The sequence below is a fragment of the Pimephales promelas genome, chromosome 9 (genome assembly GCF_988280905.1).
Source record: "Pimephales promelas chromosome 9, fPimPro1.hap1.1, whole genome shotgun sequence".
NCBI classification, from domain to species: Eukaryota; Metazoa; Chordata; class Actinopteri; order Cypriniformes; family Leuciscidae; genus Pimephales; species Pimephales promelas.
In genome coordinates this window covers 411494-432803 of record NC_142777.1, presented here as the reverse complement: position 1 = coordinate 432803, position 21310 = coordinate 411494, and the positions used below count along the sequence as shown (strand labels likewise).

Sequence of the window (21310 nt, the reverse complement as noted above, 5' to 3'; positions counted from 1 at the left end):
ATATTTTAAAGCCATTATTACATCCGTACTCCCACTCGAGCTCCTTGTGTTTGATTAAGTCATGGCGAGATTGTAGCTGATAGTTAATAACGACAGTGTTCTGGTCCCCCTGACACCAGAGCCTCCACGGGGCAGTTACAGCGGTTATAGCGGTGCCCCATGCGAGCACACCTCGGCCGCGGATTATTTGCCTCAACATGTCAATAACTCATTTTTAATGTGATGTCTCTATTTAGCTTTGGAAAACGCCTCATAAAATTCGAAGTTCATCCAAAACAGTGAACACATTAGGTTAAACGTTTCATATTCGCATGGAGAATCATCATCAATATCTGAATAATTAACACACCATCTTGGTCATGTTTTAATGTCTGCTTGTTTATTGCACTGCTGTTGAAGTGTTCGGCTGTTATGTGCAATAATTCCAGACTTGTTTTCATATGCAGGGCTTATTTCAGCATGACAATTACTGTTATGATTTGCATCTGGTGTTATCTGTTTATTTGTGTGCTTTATGTGTATCTTCTGAATTTATTGTTAAAGTCCGATAATTGCCATATCAGTGTGTATCTCAGTGAGATGTCCATGACAAAAACGTAAAAAATGTAAAATAGCATTTCACTTGATTAAAGTGTATGTCATAACACACACATAGGAGGACAGGGATCATAAGGAAAAAGAAACACAAAACCAAAAGAAATGTCTGTATGCAACACGATGTCCTCGCATAGCACGAGTTCATGCTTTTTATTTGGCTCTTGATACAAAACTAAACGTAAACGCAAATTGTACCAGTTGGGTAGAATTTGTTGGGTGAGTATATTTCAATTCATATTCATAAAAAGGACTTATTGGATTTTAAAACTCGTTATGTTATATAACGTAATACTCTTCGGCAAAATAAGTTTTAACTTCTCATTCATTTTATCTTATCTCTTATCTCCTTTATAAATATACATATATATTTTTTTAAATTATAACATTTTTTGTCCCATTATGCCACAGCCATTTGAGCGGAACTTTAGAGACAATAGATCAGGTCATCCTGAAATATGCGACCCGCCTCGGCGATCTCCAACTCAACGGGTCAGATCGGGATAAAGAGCACTCTTCCAGTGGGTCTATTTACCCGCATTTCCATTCAAATGGTCAAAGATCAAAGAAGATCTTCCCTCCTAATTTAATGTAAAAAAAAATAAAATAAAAATAGCAGGTATTCCAGCCGTTTATAAACTTCTTAAAACATGTAGAGACGGTAAATGTTTGAAGAAGTTTAAAAACGCCTGAATAAAATTCCAAAACACAGCCGATAATTTTTTTTTATTGTAAATAATTTGTATCACGAATGGGAATATATTCGTAAATTCGTAAAATAAAATCGCCTATTTAAAGACATTCCAATATTCCAACTACTCCATTTTAATAAATTCGCTCATATGTGCGGTTAGTTAAGCGATGTTTCTTTTGATCTGGAATTTCTTTTAGACGTCGATTTTCTGCTTCCCTTTTTGTCTTTTGACCTTTCTCCTCGCTTGTCCAGAATCGGGTTTGTTTGGCTCTATTTCTAATGCTGTTTGTTTAATTGCTGTGTCTGGTGTTCGATGCACAGAGCGGGAGAATATTGTGCTGTCGCCCGATAACAGCGCGTTACTCCGCCGAAACTCTGTGGTCCTCGGCTTCACACACACGGGCTTTGGTCCTCGGCTTCACACACACAGCTTTGGTCCTCGGCTTCACACACACGGGCTTTGGTCCTCGGCTTCACACACACAGCTTTGACTCGCGTTACTCTGCCGAGACTCTACAGGCTTTGACTCGGAGCTGTCAGTCCGGCGCTTTTGTTCAGCTCGGGTTTCTATGCAGCCCATCGTTCGGTGTGATGGATCCGTTTCCAAACAGGGAGAGGTTAAGGGTGGAAAAGTGAAAGGGTTTCCCTGGTAATTTCTTCGGTTTTACGAAAATGCTTTATTTGGTCGCTGTCCTTTTTTTCAGAGGAAAAGCTGCGAAATTTAATGCATGAAAAATGCATGCACTTATTTCTTCATTAAAACCGAGTTCAAATGTTCTCAAAATGGGTCACTTAAAGCAATCTATAGCTATTTAATTTAAAACGATATAATATTGCCTAGCCACTCGGTTAATGTGTAGGCTAATAAACAGCTTTTCTAAAAGCGCGTTCACGTGTTGCGCTGCAGAATAAACCCAAATGTTCTGCGCAATGCATTCAAAGGCAAAGTAAAGCATCACATTGTAGTCTGACTGATTTGTTTTTTCGTTTGTAGTTATTGTTCTGTTATTCCATTTTGCGCCATTCATCGCAATATATCTATAGAAATCCCGTGTTTATGAAAACGAGCCGCCGTTAAAGCCTGATTCCTCTGAGAATAAGCGCTGTTTGCAGATGCTCCGACACGTAGGATGATCTCAGAGGACAAAACACTGCAAAACCCACTAACATTCAGCATTGCACAAAATATCCCACAGATTGCACTTCGCATAAAAGAGCATACAAGAATCTGAGAGCTGGAGAATGTACAAGCCTGAATCGTTACTCACAGTGCCGTTATGCGCTTTCCGTTCGGGATCCTGTCATATCCTAACAGTGGAGTTTGTCTTGTCTTTTTCTGGGAGATTCACTTTAACAAGTGGAAAGTTTGTGTCCTTCTGCGCCATTTTATACATGATGAGCCGTCAGTAATGGGATTATTAAACAAAAACGGTTTCAGGCGCTGGCGTTAACCTTTTTTAATGCCTAATTAGGTTTTGCAAAGAAATAATTAGATTTTGCATCGCTTACATTGCCTATATTTTCAACTGACGTAGAAACAATTTCATCATTATTCGACCCTCTTGTCGATCAGCTTAACAATATACATTTAGCGTGACTGTATACAAGATGATTTAAAAATATGCTGTGATCAAATATTGTACATAAATTAATTATGTTGCACATTTGCCCGCGTGTCTGTGCGCTGTGATGGAGAGAGCGCCCTCTGGGTGTCGAGGACTCGCATCGCACACTCACCCGTTCTCCTGGAAACTGCACAGAGATAAACACTAGCCGACAGCTGACTGCGGACAGTTTACCTGCTTTTTATTTAAAGCATCTGGTCATGATAAACTTTAGGCAGGAAATAAGTGCATGTTTGCATTAGTTCAGGCCCGTTAACTGATCAACAGGACCACACACACACACACCTGACCTTCTCCCACATTCAGCCCGTAATGTTCATTAAAGTGCAAGTGGAGCTGTCGGATGATGAAGACTTTTATCTTCACCCGAGAACATTGCGTTTGTGTGTGTGGTGTCAAACTATCCTCCAGAAATCCTCCTCCGCCATTGAAGCTGTTGGTGTTTATTATCTTCATGCATTCATAAAGCATAAACACAGAAGCAAACATGGGCGTGTCAAAAAATGAAAAGACGGCGAGAAGGAAAGGAAGAGAGACAGCAATTCATATAATTTGTTATTTCATTTATTCTCGGTTATTTCTATGTTTTGTACACATGATGACTGCAGTTCTACGTGATAAAACAGGTTTTGACTGCAGTGTTACGGCTATGAGGAATAGCGCTGTGTCACACACGAGTGAGAGTCGTTTAATGGAAAAAAAAGTGTCGCCATTTTGAATTGTGAAGGGCTATGGTAATGTTGAAACTAATTTGTCTTAATGAGATGGTCTGCTACTTTATTTTATTATGACATATTTCTCGTCATGTAAAACCATTGGCTAAAAACCATAGGCTAAATAACTCAGGCTAAAATACTGTAATAAAATACTGTACTTCTAAAATACGCACACACTATTTGTATTGCATATTAACATAATTTCAGTGGACTGGTTCTCGTTTTTATATTTGCACACGTTTTTTTGTATTTTTTTTTTTTTTATATATATATATCTGCGTCCTCTTTAGGTTGCAACACGTTGAACTCTCTCGGCCACCGTAGTATTTGAGCTGAACACTGGAGTAAAGCAGTCCTCATCCACTCTTCAATCTACATGGTAAATGGACTGCATTTATATAGCGCTTTCAGACCCAATGGCCACCAAAGCGCTTTACATATTGCCTCACATTCATCCATTCACTCACCGACGGCGGTGTCAGCCATTCAAGGCGCCATCCAGCTCGTCGGGAGCCGCTGGGGTTAGGTGTCTTGCTCATGGACACCTCGACACTTGGTCAGGAGGAACCGGGGATTGAACCACCAACCTTCTGGTTTGTAGTCAACCTACATGAACCACTGAGCCACTGCCACTCCAAGCCCTTGAAATGCGTCTTCAAAAAGTCCATTAGCATTAATGCGTAAGTCTCTTTATTCTCTTCTGTTACGGCAGTTGTTTTCTTGTCATCATCACATGTCTTAATATATTAAATAAAATATTAAACTCACAATTTTTAAATATGAAAATCATAGCTGTTGTCACATTATCATAATTAAATCGGTTAATTTCTTTAAGTAGGGGTGAATTTTACATTTTAATCTGATTTGGTTTAAGCTCATTTCATAATTTTTTGCTTAATTTGTTAAGTAATTCATTAAAATCATGCCCTTTCTTTAATTGACGGTTCAAACAGAATATGGCTCGATTATTTTGCTGTAAAGTATCTAAATTGCATGACTCCACAGGACTAAACTACAGTATTGTCTATAGGGTTGGGTATCGAGAATCGAGTATCGATTGGAACCGAGACTTTTCGTTTTTCCCGGAATCGTTCAAAAGTTAAAATTTCGATTCCTAGTTTCGATATTCACAGTCCGCCGAACGGAAGAAGAAACCGCGAACAACACCAACAAAGAAGCGTCTACCGGAAGTGTTGGCATAACCGCGCGAGTCGAACATGAGTAGCTTACGTCGGCGATACAAAGTGTGGTTTCACTTTTCTAAAAATAACGAAATCTCGGCAAAATGCTAAATTAGTGAAAAAAGGAGTATTTTTACAGAAGGAGTATTTCCTTCAGAAAGGCCGTTGGTTAGCAAGGTTAGCTAAACTTTTTTGACCCTGCCTCTTAAAAGAATCAGAATCGAGAATCGTTAGGAACCGGAATCGAAAACAAGGAATCGGATAGTTAATAACACCACTCTCCACACATACTGGAAAAACATGTTTATTCTGAGAAGCGTTGAATCTAAAAGCGGTAGAAACTGTAAATGGTTTCATACATCAGTGCAAGTTCTCACAGTAAAATAATGGGTTCGATTCCCAGGGAATGCATGAACTCGTGAAATGTATACAATGCAATGAACTGTAAGTTGCTTTGGATAAAAGCATCTGCAGAATGCTTAAATGTAATGTAATGCTGAATACATATAGGCTTTATCCATGTCAGAACGTTTGCAACGTGAGTGTGTGGCCTACGCTTCTGTGATGTTCATCTCTCTGCTCCTCCAGGGGGTTTAACACGAATCTTGGGTGGTTTCTACACCCTTTATAGAAATATTCCCTTAAATTTAACTTATCATATTTTTTGTTTTTAAGTGGAAGAGACTGCATAGCAAGCCTGACCGGTGTACAGAGTTCACTAGTGTTGATGCGGAGACACACTGTAGGCTACACACTGGTTGAAGAGCCTTATAGTGATATCGCACTCATAATGATGCACATTTTGTGTAACAACGTTACAAATATAGTTATAGAACATACAGTTACAGAATAGAAACCATTACGTCTGGAGAGTAAAGCATGAAAACTCAATACAAATTAAGGCCTGGATGGCACAAAATGTCTTATGTTTTAATGAAAACAAAACAGAGGTTATGTTTTTTACCTTATGAATCGCAGAACTTTGATCTTGGTGAGTTGAATCCATTAGTCAAAAACCTAGGCTTTACTATGGATTGTGATTTTAAACTGGACAAACAGATTAACTTGGAAGTTAAATCGAGCTTTTTCCAATTGAGACAACTCGCAAAGGTGAAATCATTTCTGTCTTCCAGAGACTTTCAAAAACTCCTCCATATCTTTATCTCATCGCGTCTAGATTATTGCAATGGCCTCTATATAGGCATTAGTCAGGCCTCTCTCTCTAGACTGCAGAGGGTCCAGAATGCTGCAGCTCACTTGCTGACGGGTACAAAAAAGCGAGAGCATATTACACCTGTTCTTTCCTCTCTTCACTGGTTACCAGTTTCTTTTAGAATTAATTTCAAAATTTTGATGTTTGTTTTTAAACCACTTCACGGCCACGGAAGGCGTTACGCTCCGTCTAGAGCGCTTACTGTAGGTCCGCTGACCATTTGCTTTTAGTAGTCCCACGTGTGAAACTAAAATCCAGGGGTGAACGAGCATTTTCAGTGGCAGGACCGAAGTTGTGGAATAGGTTGCCCTTGTACATCAGGCAGTCCCAAACCATTACTATTTTTAAATCGAATCTTAAAACTTATTATTACAGTTTGGCATTTGACGCTGTGTGAGAGTTTGTTTTATTTTCTTATTGTTTTATTGTATTACTGTCTTTTATTTCTTGTATCTTGGTCATGTTGGTTTGGTCTTTATCGCATAAGTATGTATGTGTACAGCACTTGTTGTTTTTAAAAAGTGCTATGTAAATAAACTTTGACTTTGACTATGTTGAAGTGCAAGTGATGAAAAATTGAAACATTTTTGTTCATTGAACTCTATGTTTGACAATACACACCGTTTCACGCCCATACTGTTAACAGGCTCCTTTCGATCGCTAATGCACATCGTTACTTCCTGCTCCTCATTAAACATAAAACTTAATGACAGCCTTAATGTTCATAAATCAATCAGTACGCTGCCATCGGATGTGACATTTGTATTATATATTGCATTCATTCCAAGGCCTAAGACGATGTTTGAAGGCGTTATTTAACTACGCTCTGGCAACGGTTTCTCAAAGTTATGAACAAACGTCCTTCCAGTAACTTTAATAGAAAGTCCGTTCAAAGTTATCTGGTCTTTAATAATGTTCACAAAACATTGGCAAAAAAAACATTAAAAAGTAACATTCCAATAATGTTTCCAGATTGATAAAAATGAAATTCAAAAAACTTGACATTTTGAATATTTAGGGAACATTGAGAAATCATTTTTATAACAACACAGTCTCATCCCAAAAAGTCATATAACTGACGTTTTGGGACGTCTTTTGACCATACGTCAACATCCGCCTTTTTCCCCTTAAACGTCGGTAGATGGCGATACAACATACAACTGACGCTTTACCTTTAACGTCAGTTAGGTTTAGGGTTAGGTTTAGGTCTGGGGTAGAGTTAGGATCCCATAACCTCATCTATCGACGTTTAAGGGGGCCCTAAAAAGGCGAATATTGACGTATGGTCAAAAGATGTCCCACAACGTCAGTTATAACCTAATGGGAACATTAACAAAACATTCTTAGTGAAGCGAAGTCCTCCTGCATGGTAGGTGAGGATTACAGCAGTATCTGAGGTCCACTGGAGGATTCAGAACGAGATGTAAAACTCAAATAAACGGGGATATCTGTGTGAAGGTGACAGAGGAAAAGCAGACATTGTTCGTTTACATACAAAGGGCTGTTTATGGGGCAAGTTAATCGGTTTATGAGCAGTTGCGATCGAGTGTTTCTGATGTCTATTGTGGACATAAACACAATAGAGTCTACATCGACACAAAATGTCTTTCATTGCAGGAGTTTATTGAAGTTTATTGTTGATTTGTTGAAAGACGTGAACCAAAACATAAAAAGACAAGAATTGATGAGAAAACACAAACCAGGAGCCATAAATATTCTTACACATTAAACAGAGGAAAGGAAACCCTTAACCCTTAATTTGATAGTTTTGTTGGTTGTGTCTGAGAAACACTGGAGGGTCTCTTCAAAGGTCTGGGACACAGTTCTGATCTTCATGCTGATGGATTTCACCAGTTCCAGGTCTATCAAATATCTCCAATAGCATAATGAGGGTCATCTTCCCCCCAGAAACTGGATTTCTACGGCCGATAGAAATTCGCACTGCCGTTCATTCTCCTCTGAATCTCCTGTGTCATCCTCTGTTAATGGTCTTCATCTTGACCATCTGAGATCACATGGCAGTAAACCCAGACAGGAGCGTCCCCTGCTGGAGAGATGGAGTAACTCCCACTGACCTGCTTTATAAAGGTCAAAACAGTCAGCATGTCTTCTTCTTCATGACTGCAGCTGCTCAGCAGAACAACACAGAGAAGAAACAGCATCGTCGACACGAGACAGATCGAGAAGGAGATGAACATCACACTGAAAACTTTCTCTACAAATCTAGAGATGTTGATGAATGTACTGCCAGCTTCTCAATTTCTCCTCAGTGATAATTAGATCAACCGGAACCGAGAACTCTTCCCATAACACCTGATTTAATCGTTACATCATAAGAAGAATGGTATCGATGCTAATATTAGTCTATTAGTCGCCCAGATACGACCACAACGCATGTAGTCAGCCGGATCCGGGCCATATCCAGATCAGATCAGATCATTTACAGTCTAAGCACGTAATATGCATGTGCACGCCGTCATCGTCTTCACAGATTGCACATTTTGGACGTTTACAAAGAGATGATAACAGTATCGGTTTCAAAATACCTATTTCAAAGTTTGTGTTCTCAGGCCACCAGAATGCAGCGGTTGTGTAAATGAACGGCCAGAACGCATTAAAAGTTTTGAATGGTGTCGTGTAAGTTAATAACAAATGATTTTTACATCAGAATTGAATCACTCAAAATGTACTTGAGGTGGATGATGACTTTCTTCTAGAGCTGCTGTACAGTAAAACTATTCTCTGTTGCATAATATCATCACTGTAAAGCTGCTTTGAAACAATCTGTATTGTAAAAGCGTTATATTAATGAAGGTGAATTGACTTGATCACAGCAGAGATCTGTTTTTTTCCAGACGAATAAAATAATAAAATTCAAGCTATGTCTATTTTGACATTTTGCTTATTTTCTGAAAGCTAACTAAATGACGAAGAACAGTATTTTAGCATTTGTGTATTTAAGTCTGACGCAAACACTCTTTATATGGGTCAGATTCTCAGGCTCTTCCTCTGTGTTACAGTAGACATTTACATTATGAGGACCTGCATTCCTGATGCAAGTTAAACATCTAGGGACAGACACATTTATTTTTATTATTTTTTATTTTAAGATATATAAACAGTCTGACCAAATATTACAAATTTGACTATTTAGATTCTGTGTGACATACTGAATTGAGTAATACCGAATTTTCACCTCAATCATTTTGGGAATTTGGCTTTTTTTATGTAAAATGCTATATTTTCTGAAAGCTTTGGTTTTGTGTGTCATCTAAACATTGCCATTGCGGTGCCTGAGAAGTTTGTGGCTGACTCCACCTAGTGGAAAATATGTGAAAGTGAGAGAGATGTGGCGATCAGCTGTGTCTGGTGTCTCATACTGAGAGTCAGAGGCATGCACAAACCTCCTCAGGGGCTGGGGCCGGGGCGCGGGCAGGGGCAGGGGCAGGGGCGGGCAGGGGCTGGGGCTGGGGCTGGGGCTGGGGCGGAGGGACCAAAAATTACACTAAATAAAATTTGAATTTAATTTAACAGTACCTGCATTTTTATTCTCTCTTTTCAGCCAACTCGTGAGAGGGATGCTTCCTTTGGCTGCATCAGAGAGTTCCTTGATTTTTTTTGATTTTTTTTGATTCTTTCTTTCCTTGGCATTCTAAGAACATATGTTGATAAACACATCAAATGAAAATAGGGAAATTATGATAATATTACTAAATATTATTTACTTTACCAAACAAAACAGTGAGAAACAAGAAAGTAATTATGGAAAATTCATTTTTAGGTTTGTTGATGTTGTAAATTTAATGTTTGAAAGACAGTGTTAGATAATGAATCAGTCACACTTTACAATAAGGTTTCACTATTTAAATTAGTTAAAATTAACTAATAATGGACTGCACTTGTACAGCATTTATTAATCTTAGTTAATATTAATTTCAGTATTTAATAAAACATTAAAATCAAAAGTTGTATTTGTTATCATTGGTTAATGCACTTACTGTGACATAACATGAATAAACAATTCACAGTTGTATTATTAAAGCTGCAGTCTGTAGCTTTTTGGGGGTTAAAAATTATCCAAAATACATGTTTGAGAAAATCCATAACCAGTGTTCAAAACTCTCTCCTTGCCTTAGCTCTTTTCAAAGCGGTGAGCTTGTAATAATGTTTTTAATTCCAGTGGTACTGGTGGATTTCTGTGGGAGATCCAAACATGTATTTGCATTATTACGTCACATCTGTACACACACATCTGTATACACACACGTCATGGGTGTGGTTGGATATTCTCGCTCCACCTCTCTGGACGTCTAATGGGGCGGAGAGATTGGTTCATGGGTGCGGTTGGATTTTCTGGCTCCACCCCTCTTGACGTCTAATGGGGCGGAGAGATAGGTTCATGGGTGCGGTTGGATATTCTGGCTCCACCCCTCTTGACGTCTAATGGGGCGGAGAGATAGGTTCATGGGTGCGGTTGGATATTCTGGCTCCACCCCTCTTGACATCTAATGGGGCGGAGGGATAGGGTCGTGGGTGTGGTTGGATATTCTTGCCCCACCCCTCTGGACGTCTAAGGGGGTGGAGAGATAGGGTCGTTGGTGTGGTTGGAGAGATAGGTTCATGGGTGCGGTTGGATATTCTGGCTCCACCCCTCTTGACGTCTAATGGGGCGGAGAGATAGGTTCATGGGTGCGGTTGGATATTCTGGCTCCACCCCTCTTGACGTCTAATGGGGCGGAGAGATAGGGTTGTGGGTGCGGTTGGATATTCTGGCTCCACCCCTCTTGACATCTAATGGGGCGGAGGGATAGGGTCGTGGGTGTGGTTGGATATTCTTGCCCCACCCCTCTGGACGTCTAATGGGGTGGAGAGATAGGGTCGTTGGTGTGGTTGGAGAGATAGGGTCGTGGGTGTGGTTGGATATTCTAGCTCCACCTCTCTGGACGTCTAATGGGGCGGAGTGATAGGGTCGTGGGTGTGGTTGGATATTCTAGCTCCACCTCTCTGAACGTCTAATGGGGTGGAGAGATAGGGTCGTGGGTGTGGTTGGATATTCTAGCTCCACCTCTCTGGATGTCTAAGGGGGCGGAGGGATAGGGTCGTGGGTGTGGTTGGATATTCTGGCTCCTCCGCTCTGGACGTCTAATGGGGCGGAGGGATAGGGTTGTGGGTGTGTTGGATATTCTAGCTCCACCCCTCTGGACATCTAATGGGGTGGAGAGATAGGGTCGTGGGTGTGGTTGGATATTCTAGCTCCACCTCTCTGGATGTCCAATGGGGCGGAGGGATAGGTTCGTGGGTGTGGTTGGATATTCTGGCTCCACCCCTTCGGCCCAGATTACATTTGCTCCTCCTTGCTGGACGTGAGCTCTACACATGTGTTCTGCAGAGCAGCCTCTCTTAAAATCACAGATAGGAACAACATTCAAGCAGAACCGAGCACAGGTATTGGCTTACAAATTATACCAGTTATCAGTGGTGCATAAATATATATTTTTAATTAATTTCGAATTGAAATAAGTTTACTGTGACATAAAATGTACAATATTTGTGCCGAATTGACCAGTTTCCATTTATAAGAGGAAGTTTATCTGTCAGTGTAGGACAAATGTGCACATATCAACACATCATCTCATGTTCTGTAGAGAGTTTCTGATTAACTGCATGCATTAATAACTATACATCAAACTCAAAACTCGTCTAGAACTAAAAACAAACCTGCCAAACTTGAATTATGCACTATATAACAAAACCCCTTATTATGCACACAGGCATATATTAAATAATACCAGTGCTTTTTAACAGTTTGTAACACCATTAGTTTTTAAATAGTAAGTCCGACGAGCCGTTCTGGAGGAAGTGTCTGCGAGTATCACAGTAACACCGCTGGTTATTTAGATTGAGAGACTTTAACCGGCCGTATACAGTAAATCTGAGTCCAGTCCAATGACGTCTTCAGTTCTCAGAAATGTATTTCATTGAAGCCTCTTGATCCTTTGCATACATTCCCCCTTCATTCCAAAAGAAGGACCACGAAACCCTTCCTCATTGAGGTCAATCTCATGAATCTTTGTCTATATCCCCAGTGTCATCACTGTGATTCTCAGGGTTTTGGATGGTAGGCAGTAGCTCTCTTCCTTAAAGGATCCCGGATGGTCCGAGTTCTGGCTCCTGGTCGGGCGGGGGCCAGCGCTTCTCAAACTTGCTGAAGAACAGCGGGTCGGTGAAGGGCCCTCCGTACACGATGATCTGCAGAAGGTACACCAGGACCGCCACCAGGCTGGAGATCAGGAAGAAGGGAATGAAGGGACGGAGATGCGTCCACACCACTCCCACTCCGTAACCCAGCCCTCCATGGTCCCGGTAGTGCGTGGTCTTACGGGACGTCGACGACGCTGGTCCGGACGAGGCGTAGTTGTCTGAATCCGTGTAATTGGAGGATTCTGGATCGATGGTGTCCATGGCGAAATGATATTGATGGTTGAGTGTTCCCAATCCTCCAAGGAAATCCAAATGATCAATGATTAAAGCATCCAGCAAAGGCAGATTTTCGGCTGGCCAGCATATCCTGATTTCATGATCCTTTGAGTCTTGAGGTGATCAATCGATATTGCCAGATGAACAGAACTTTAACCCCAAAGCTTCGTCATGCGCTGGAGACTCTGTGTGTGTGTTTGCGTGCTCTGATAGAGACGGCGTCTGCAGGGACCTCATCAGATCACCAGCGCTTTCATGCCAGAGAAACACGATACTCTGAGAGAGATACTCGGAGTGCATACGATATATATAGCACCAAATGACTGGAACATGTGGACGAAACAGAGACACTGAGTCATTTAGTTTACTGTGTCAACCGCCTAAAATTCATTAGTGTTGAGAAACACGTGCACCATGTGTAATCATTATCCCCTCTTCAGTCTTCACCGTCCTCTCGCTCTCTTCGAGGAGCTTTACCCGGGTGGGGTTTGTGATCTCAAGTTGAGGAAGTCATTGTGAGATTCAACTCGCTGTTCTTTAGGGTTATTGTGGGCGATTTGATCAATTTGATTCGTTCAACCTTTCCGAATCAGTTCACACATGCCACATATTATTTACTATTTTCATTCCAACTTTGTCTTTATTACTAAACATTTTTGGAGCCTGTCTGGAAATGGACTTTATATCAAGTGGTAGGCCTATCTTATAACATGTCAAGTTATGAAACACTGTTGTAAAAGTTCAGAATGATCTGCAGTGTGTGTTTGTGAAATGCTAGGCATACAACCCTTACCATAAGACGTTTATTCAAGTGTGCTATTCTTCGTTTAAACTGAAAACGGGTACCTATAGACCCCTTTTGCGCCGATGTCACAGTTACGTCACGGCGCTAGCTGGAGGCAAAACAAAGTGTAAACTGGAGGCGGTCAATGCAAACCAGCACAGATTCGGCTACATAATAAGGAGCTTAAATAATTGTTACTATTATTAAATGTCATCTTGTTGTGTTGTTTGGTGCAAGAATTGATGAAAAATGAATATGCTGTATCTGGAACTTTTATTTCTAGAAAATATTCACGTCATAAAATCGCACTGTAATGTCACTCTTTACATTGTCGTGGTCTTGGCAGAACTGCGGATCGTACACACAAGTCTTGTACAGGACCATATAGGCATCTAAAGATTTATATGCCCTCAGTTTCTCTTTACGATCGGTTTCTCTATAAGGCAGGTGTAGAAGTCAGGCCACTCATCCGAGGTAACGTACGCTAATCCTGTCAGATCGTCCATGCATTGAGTGAGCATGTAGGCGGCTACGGGTCGGCCAATCTGGTTCTGTCCGTTAAAAATAACTTTTGGAAATAACAATCGTGTTCCTGGACACTGAGTGACCTTACACATTAAGATAATATCGGGTTTTCTCCAGTCATTGTTAAAAAAACAAGCTAACAATCCTTGCTAACTAGCGTTAGTGAAGCGGCCAGAGGGATCGTTCTGCCTCCATCTAAGCTCCGCCCACAAAAAAACGTCACCAGGGTCTATACTGCCAGTCTCCTGTTTTTGCACACAGACATGTTCTCTACCACTATAATGATCGAACATAACCTCGTCTGAATGAATTAATGACTCATCTACTCATGTTTAATTGTGAAAAGAGCAGCCGGGACCTTCTGCTAAAGATTAGAGAAGTCATATACAGGTTTATAGATTCAGTAAATGATCACAGAACTTTCCTTCTTGTTCATTAAAAGCATTCTTCAAAAATATATATTTGCACATTTATAATGTATCTCCATGTTTCTCGAACTCCTGGACAACAACCAATCTGGCTTCGAAAGCAAACACTCAACGGAGACTGAAATAAATATGTATATTTTGTTAATAACAACAGTAATATTTTAAGGAAGAATTATGGCGATGTCTGTTCAGTTCCAGCAGGCCCAGTTATTGATGCTGTTTGGTCAGGTCTGTGAATGTGTGTGTGTTACAAGAACATGGAAAGATGCTCTCGAATCATAGTTTTATTATCGTGATGTACTTTAATAGTTTATTACAAAAATCAAGTGTGGAGAACTAGTTTACTTCACTTGAAGAAATGTTGAAACCAATTGCAGGTATTTTTTTAAGCCCCATAGTTTAAAATGAAAGATTAAATCCAAGTTGAGAATAATAGTATTTAGGAAGTATATTATGTGAAATTGAAGTATTAAACTTTCTAAATTGATTTAGAGGAGTTACTGATTGCTTGTTTAACTTCAATTTTCCCTTTAAGTTTACTTAAAATATAAGGCATGTTCAGTAAACTGAACTTAAAGAATTTACAGTGTGTACCATAAGAACAAAAAGCGTGTCATATTTCTGAATTGCAGAAAAGACGGAAATCAAACCAATCTAAATGTACATTATTAAACAGCCCAAAAAGAAAAAGCCAAGGGTTCAAAATGAAACCCATACAAACCCAAAACATTTAAAGAAAGAATGAAAACTGATCGTCCACATTAGACACTATTCACTCTCAAACGCAGATTACGACAACAATACGTTATTCTTACGCTCTCCTTTCTTATTTCATTCATTCATTGAGTTTCTCATCCACAACATTAATAACATTCTCATTGGGATCTGTCTCTTGCTCTGTCTTCATGCCAGAATACGATGCGTTTTCCTCGGTCTGCTCGTTCTGTCCACTCTCATCCCTCTCTCCGTTGGCGTCAGAAACCCCTGGATCTTCTTCTGTGTTTGTGTCCGTCTCTTTCTCCCTCCTCTCCTTCTCTATCTTCGAGAGGTGATGGCACAGAGCCTGTACATACGTGAAGACACACAGCGGGTCTGGCCTGTTGCCCATCAGCAACATGTCCGACACTTCCAGAAGGGGGCAGCAGTCAGCCAGAGATCTGCAGAGATCAGAGAGAGAGTTTAGCATTTACATCCTCGCACATGTCTGTCCACACATGAAGCGTCCGCTTACTCTGCCGTACTGAAGGCCAGACTGAAGTTCTTCTCTCGTTCGCTGGCTTTGAGGGAGGAGAAGTCGAAAGCAGAGGGAAAGAAGCGATGAACGAGTGCACAGAAAGCCAGGCCGTCACTCCAAGAGGAAGAGAAGTTTTCGATGCAGACACCCTGAGATATATCATATAGGAGACATTGTATTATTCGATTTTCTTTGAAACGATCTGTATGGTGAAAAGCGCTCTACAAATAAACATGAACTCAAATTGAACAGCATGTAAAATAGTTAGGGATTTCCACTAGATTGTGTTGAAATGATGACGGTTCCCAAACAACTGTCTGAACATATAAAGTATTTTGAGTTATGACGACTAAGGTCATACTAGCCGGATGTTTGTAAAGCCTAACATCTTGACAGTTTTGGGTAAGTCTAAAAAGTATTTAATTACTTTTAATTACTAATTACTTTCAAAATCCCATATCAATCTCAACCAGCTGAATAATACAAGGATAGACATGAATCTGTTTTAATTATTTCAAATAAATACTATAAAATTGCATGAATTATCCTTAAACTGACCAAGGTGGAGAAGGTTGCATTATAAAAACATACTTTTTAGCATCAGACGATACATTTTGATGTTAAACCCACTATTGTTTTATGTCTGATCTCATGACATTTCACACTTTTTTCATACATATTTTACAATAATTCATACAAATTTGTACGAGTGCGGTCGTGCAATTTAGACACCTCATACGAATCGCTGTGAGATCGGATTGATCTATACACAGTATTTACCTCAATTACATCAGAAGTAACTGTAATTAAATTACAGATAAATTAAGAGTAATCCCTTACTTTACATTTTCAAGGGAAAAGTAATTAAATTACAGTAACTAATTACTAATTACTGAAAACAAGGCTGTGAGGGACAGAAGTGTTGGATTGTACTGTTGTTTAACAACATAGCAGTTGTTCAGCTGATGAAAAATCTCTCCAAATACTGCCATGTTTCCATCAACCTATTTTTATTTGTATTTTGGCATATCGCATAAAAAAAGATGGATGGAAACTTCAAGATGAGCACCAATTCCAAAAATGTAAAAGCGATGAATTGAGATGGATTTTTTTTTAAGTTAATTTCACAACTTTGGATGGAAACATAGCTATTGTTCTTTGGTCTCTTTCTATGACAGGCTGTGATGGTTCTGATTGGCTGTTTTTGAGAGTGTATGTGACGTTTGAGCTTTTGCTTGCCTCATATTTCTGTGTTTTGTTCCTGCACCAATTGAGTATTTTCTGTTTGATTGATGCTCCACCCGCCATGCCTATAGATGTCCGTTGAACTTTAAAGTTTCGGACACCCGGAGTCCTACAAAAAGCAAACATAATATTCAGATTAGATACTGAACAACACTGAGCTGACTTCAGCTGAGCAACGACACTTCTTTCTAGAGCTACTTCACAGCCGAACTGAACTCTGCATCATTGATTCGGTTATTTCACTGTTTATCCCTGTAAAGCTGCTTTGCAAACCATCTGAATTGTAAAAAAGCGACTAACTGAACAAATGCATTTGCTCAACAAAACCAATTCATTGCTAAGATCTCTTATGGGGAACATTGACGCCACAACATGCTGTTGACGCAAATGGTAACGGCTTCAGCGTGAGCCGGTGTCACGCCAAGCTATTGGCTAATGGCGAAGTCAGGTGACGCAACAAAATGTCATCTCTTAGTCATGTGACAATCACCTGATTACATAGTGTAAAATAGTAACAAGAGAGAACCCACACCCTGATGAACGCTCATTAGCCACAACTCGTCGGTGTGCGGTTATTTGAAAATGGTTTTGATAAAATAAAGGCTTTTTATATACATTTACTTAAACTCTCTAAGTGCCTTGGCTTGATGCGTTTTAACAGTCGAATTATCTATACATCCAAAGGATACGGATTTTGCACCCCATGCAGCGCCGTTTCTTCAGACAATTTGCCGTTGCCGATCTCTCACAGATATTATTTATTGATGTGACAGCGCTCGTCATTGCGTCACCTGAATTCGTCATAAGCCAATAGCTTGGGATGTACTCAGACTCCGGCTCAAGCTGAAGGCGTTTACATACACTAAATATAACTATTGTGTGGGTGATCACAACTTTCAGGCACATGGTATTTGTGACCGGGGAATGAGGTTTATTAGAAGGATGAACTGATCATGAGGATGATGATGATGAAGATGATGACTCACTGCTCCTTCTGAAATTTGGCCATGGCGTCTCTTCTGGTGGAGGGTCGGGCCGCTCGGGAACAGTTGGAGGATTTTGTGCTTTTTCTACTTAGATTTTCTGCTTTGATTTTGACATCATCTTTAGTCTCTTTTTTCTCTTTTGTATCTCGTTCATCTTTCTTTGTTTTAGTTTTGCCTTCGGTTTGTTTTGTCCTCTTCTCGTCTTCTTTGTGCTTTTCCTCAAGCTGTCCTTCTTTATCGCAGGAATCATTATCTTCCGAATGAGGGACATTATTGCTCTCCTTTCCTTCTTCTACCTCACTTTCTTTCTTTTTATTTACCTCTGTCTCCTTTTCTTGTTCTCCAGCTTTATGTTGTGTGATGTCTGTCTCTTTATTCTCTTCCTCCACTGTGTTGACATGCTCTGTGACTCCACCCTCTCGCTCACTTGCCTCACTCTCATTGGCTCCACCCTCTCGCTCACTTGCCTCACTCTCATTGGCTCCACCCTCACGCTCACTTGCCTCACTCTCATTGGCTCCACGCTCACTTGCCTCACTCTCATTGGCTCCACCCTCACGCTCATATGCCTCACTCTCATTGGCTCCAGCTCCTGTGTTCTCCTGGTTTTCTGTGTTGTCCTCATTAGCTCCACCCTCGCTCTCACATGCCTCACTCTCAATGGCTCCGCCCTCGCAGTCACATGCCTCCCTCTCATTGGCTCCATCTTCTGTCTTCTCCTGTTTTTCTGTGTTGTCCTCATTAGCTCCGCCCACTGTTGTCTCAGCCCCGCCTCCTGGCTCTGAGTCAGCTTGATCACACTGAATGACACCAAAGCACAAAATTACCACTCAGTGTGTCTCTCTGTGTACACTGACCAATTCTATCATGTGAAAATTATTAGATTTATGTTTTATATCTGGATACCCCAAACAGAAGTAATGCAACATTTATTAAGGTGAAGGTGAGAATTTGTGTAAGTTTGTAAGTACAAAAGTTTACAACGTGTAGGTAGAGGAAGAGGAGAAGACAGACTTGAAGAGTTGATAGAACCTGAACAAAGTTGGTTGATTACTGTAACGGATGATGGTAAGAAACACTGTAAGTATTGAGATAAATATTTGAAATATTCCGTCTGCAGCATCAGTGTTGTGCAGTGCTTGGTAGGTTTATAGTAGGCCTATCTGTGTACATTCTCCCTGGCTATATCTCAAACTAATCATGAAGAATGGTGTGGGTTTGTCACTATATATTTTTTTCTAACAAAATTATCCCTAAAAAAAACTGTATTAGGAAAACCCTATAAAAGTGCCCGCTTCTAATACCAAGTCCTTTTAGGCAAGTCACGCCACTCGGCCTCCGGGCTGCTGTTTCGGACTAACAAGACTGGACTACGTTTGAAATAACGAACTTGAGCGCGCAAAATATGTGAGCGCGATATTTGTACCACCAATCAGGCCACGAGCAACTGGTAGAGACCAGTGTTGGAGACCCCTGCTCTATATAAATAGTCTCTGCTAATACTAATCTACAGTAATGAAGTTACACTGAAGCATGTCCTCCGGTTCTCTTCATCATCTGAACCCTCCTTGCACCTCAGTGGGATTCAACTGGTAGAACAAAGCTTTAACTGGTGATTATTGAACGCATTACTGATTACAAATGACATCATTTAAGCTCAGTTTGTAAATTGTTAGCCTGCTAGCAACATATTTGCATATATTATAGCATAGTTTGCGTACTTATGCACTATTCTATGCTGTTTCGAAGAATAAGTAGTGCAAGTTTATATATTTCATCATCAGTGTGTGCATGTGTGTGTGTGTGTGTTTAGCTTAGCTGTCCCTGGTGTCACATGAGGTCATGACTCACCAGTTGTATAAAGAGCATTCCACTGAATGAGCAGGTGTGTGTGTGTGTGTGTGCATGAGTAAATGTGTTCATATCGTATTACAACATGATAATAATTACATAATATTTCCATTAATAATCATTTGTGGAAACACTGAACATACACTCTCAGACTACGAGAGCACATTAAACAAATATAGTATAATAAATAAAAACTAAACAGCTGGGATGTATCTGTACTCACAAATAACACAAATATGATCTATAAGTTTTGTTAAAATTCCGACTAAGTTATGAAAATGTTATTTCTGAATGTTCTCAGAACGCTTTTTTCTTGGTTTTGCAGACATTGAGGGAACTGTCCATTTGTAAATGAATCTTAAAACATTATGGGAACATTACTTTTGAACGTTCTGAAACAAGTAGGAACATTTAACAAAAACATTCAAGATAAAACCGCAAACTAAACCATTTCAGGTGATGTACAGATAATGATTTTGTGCTAATGATTTGAGAACATTATTAAAGGCTGAATATATGTTATATTCAGATTACTGGAGGAATGTTTGTTCATAACTTTGAGAGATCATCGCTAAAGTCCTGAGAGTGTTCTGGGTATCAGTCACATCTCCGCCTGACGAAATCATTGCATTTATCAATGTTTTATACCTGGGGTCTCTGACGACCCAAACTAAATGAACATACCGTATTATTAGTGTGATGTTATTTTCTAGCGCACATCATGTCGTGATGCAGCATTCAGAATGTGTTTGAGATGTTAAAAGGTCTTTGTGTTGTCAGTCAGGACACAGGGTTATGTGTGAGAACACACACTGACAGAGAGAGAAACACACGTTACCTGCTCGTTCACGGCCATATTCTCGGAGTCCTCCATTCCTCCAGTCTTCAGTTCACCCGCACTGATCTACAGTAATCGCTGACCTGACACACAACTTCCCACCTCTCCGTCTGTCTCCTGATTTCCTTGGTCTCCCTCCCTTCTTCCTTTTCTCTCTACCCCTCCCCTCCTTCTGTCTCTCTGTCTATCTCTCTCTCCTTCTGTCTCTATCTGACCTTTTAAACAACTTGTGCTCCAGAAATAGTGGCTCAAACACAACCACTGAGCAGCTGTTAGTGCGGGTGAGGAGGACACAACGTTACACACACACACACAGTTGAAATAAACAGGATTGACACACAATCAAGTTACTAAATGGTCTAAAACTTTGATGAAAGTTGGATGTGAATTGGCTTTCCCTTTATGAACCTTACTGGCTTCCACTCATACTTTGTGCATGCATACACAGCCCTGTTTGGACACAAGAAAACGTTGGGATTTTACGTGAATGTGAGAGTGTAAATGCGTGTTTTGTTCTTTATCTCCTCGTCCACTTTGTCCACTTCTTTATCAGAGCAGACTGCAGTTGATTATCGGGCCGGTCCAGCTCTCCTTATCCTGACGAGGAGCATCTCTTCCCTCAACACACAGCAGATGCTGTTAAATATAGCCTGCTATCTGTGCTCTCGTTCACTCGCTGCCCAAGATTATCTGTTCAACCAGAAAGACTCGGGGGAATTAATACTGTGACAATGAACATTTATTTAAGAGCTCAGCAAACAATCAAACTCTTTGGCGTAGGCGCCGTCCGTAACTCGCATTCCGAGGGTTCGGAATCTGCATATCCTGCATGCGAAGTAAGGAAGGGTGCCATCTGGTGGTGGTGGGCTGGAAGGAGGAGAGGACGTCCTGGTGTCTTCAGGGTAGAGCCAGTCTGGAG

General features: G+C 40.4%; 1 protein-coding gene across 1 annotated transcript; it reads right to left on the bottom strand.

Moving 5' to 3' along the window:
- Positions 1–14442: 14442 nt before the first annotated feature.
- On the bottom strand, positions 14443–20561 carry smtnl1 (smoothelin-like 1). Its single transcript, XM_039653741.2, has 5 exons — positions 20392–20561; positions 17703–18502; positions 16711–16825; positions 15469–15620; positions 14443–15394 (listed from the first exon to the last, which is right to left on the bottom strand). Exons 1-5 carry the CDS (start codon positions 20425–20427, stop codon positions 15073–15075), a joined length of 1425 nt encoding a protein of 474 aa, XP_039509675.2. The 5' UTR covers positions 20428–20561; the 3' UTR covers positions 14443–15072.
- Positions 20562–21310: the final 749 nt, after the last annotated feature.

Bases quoted from the DNA above. Each gene is read 5' to 3' on its own strand.
- smtnl1 (XM_039653741.2), bottom strand. From the start codon at position 20,427: ATGGAGGACTCCGAGAATATGGCCGTGAACGAGCAG. The intron at 16,826-17,702 runs GTGAGTCATCAT...TGCTTTTTGTAG, and splicing joins GCCAAATTTCAGAAGGAGCA to GACTCCGGGTGTCCGAAACT. The intron at 15,621-16,710 runs GCAAGCAAAAGC...GATATATCTCAG, and splicing joins ACAAAACACAGAAATATGAG to GGTGTCTGCATCGAAAACTT.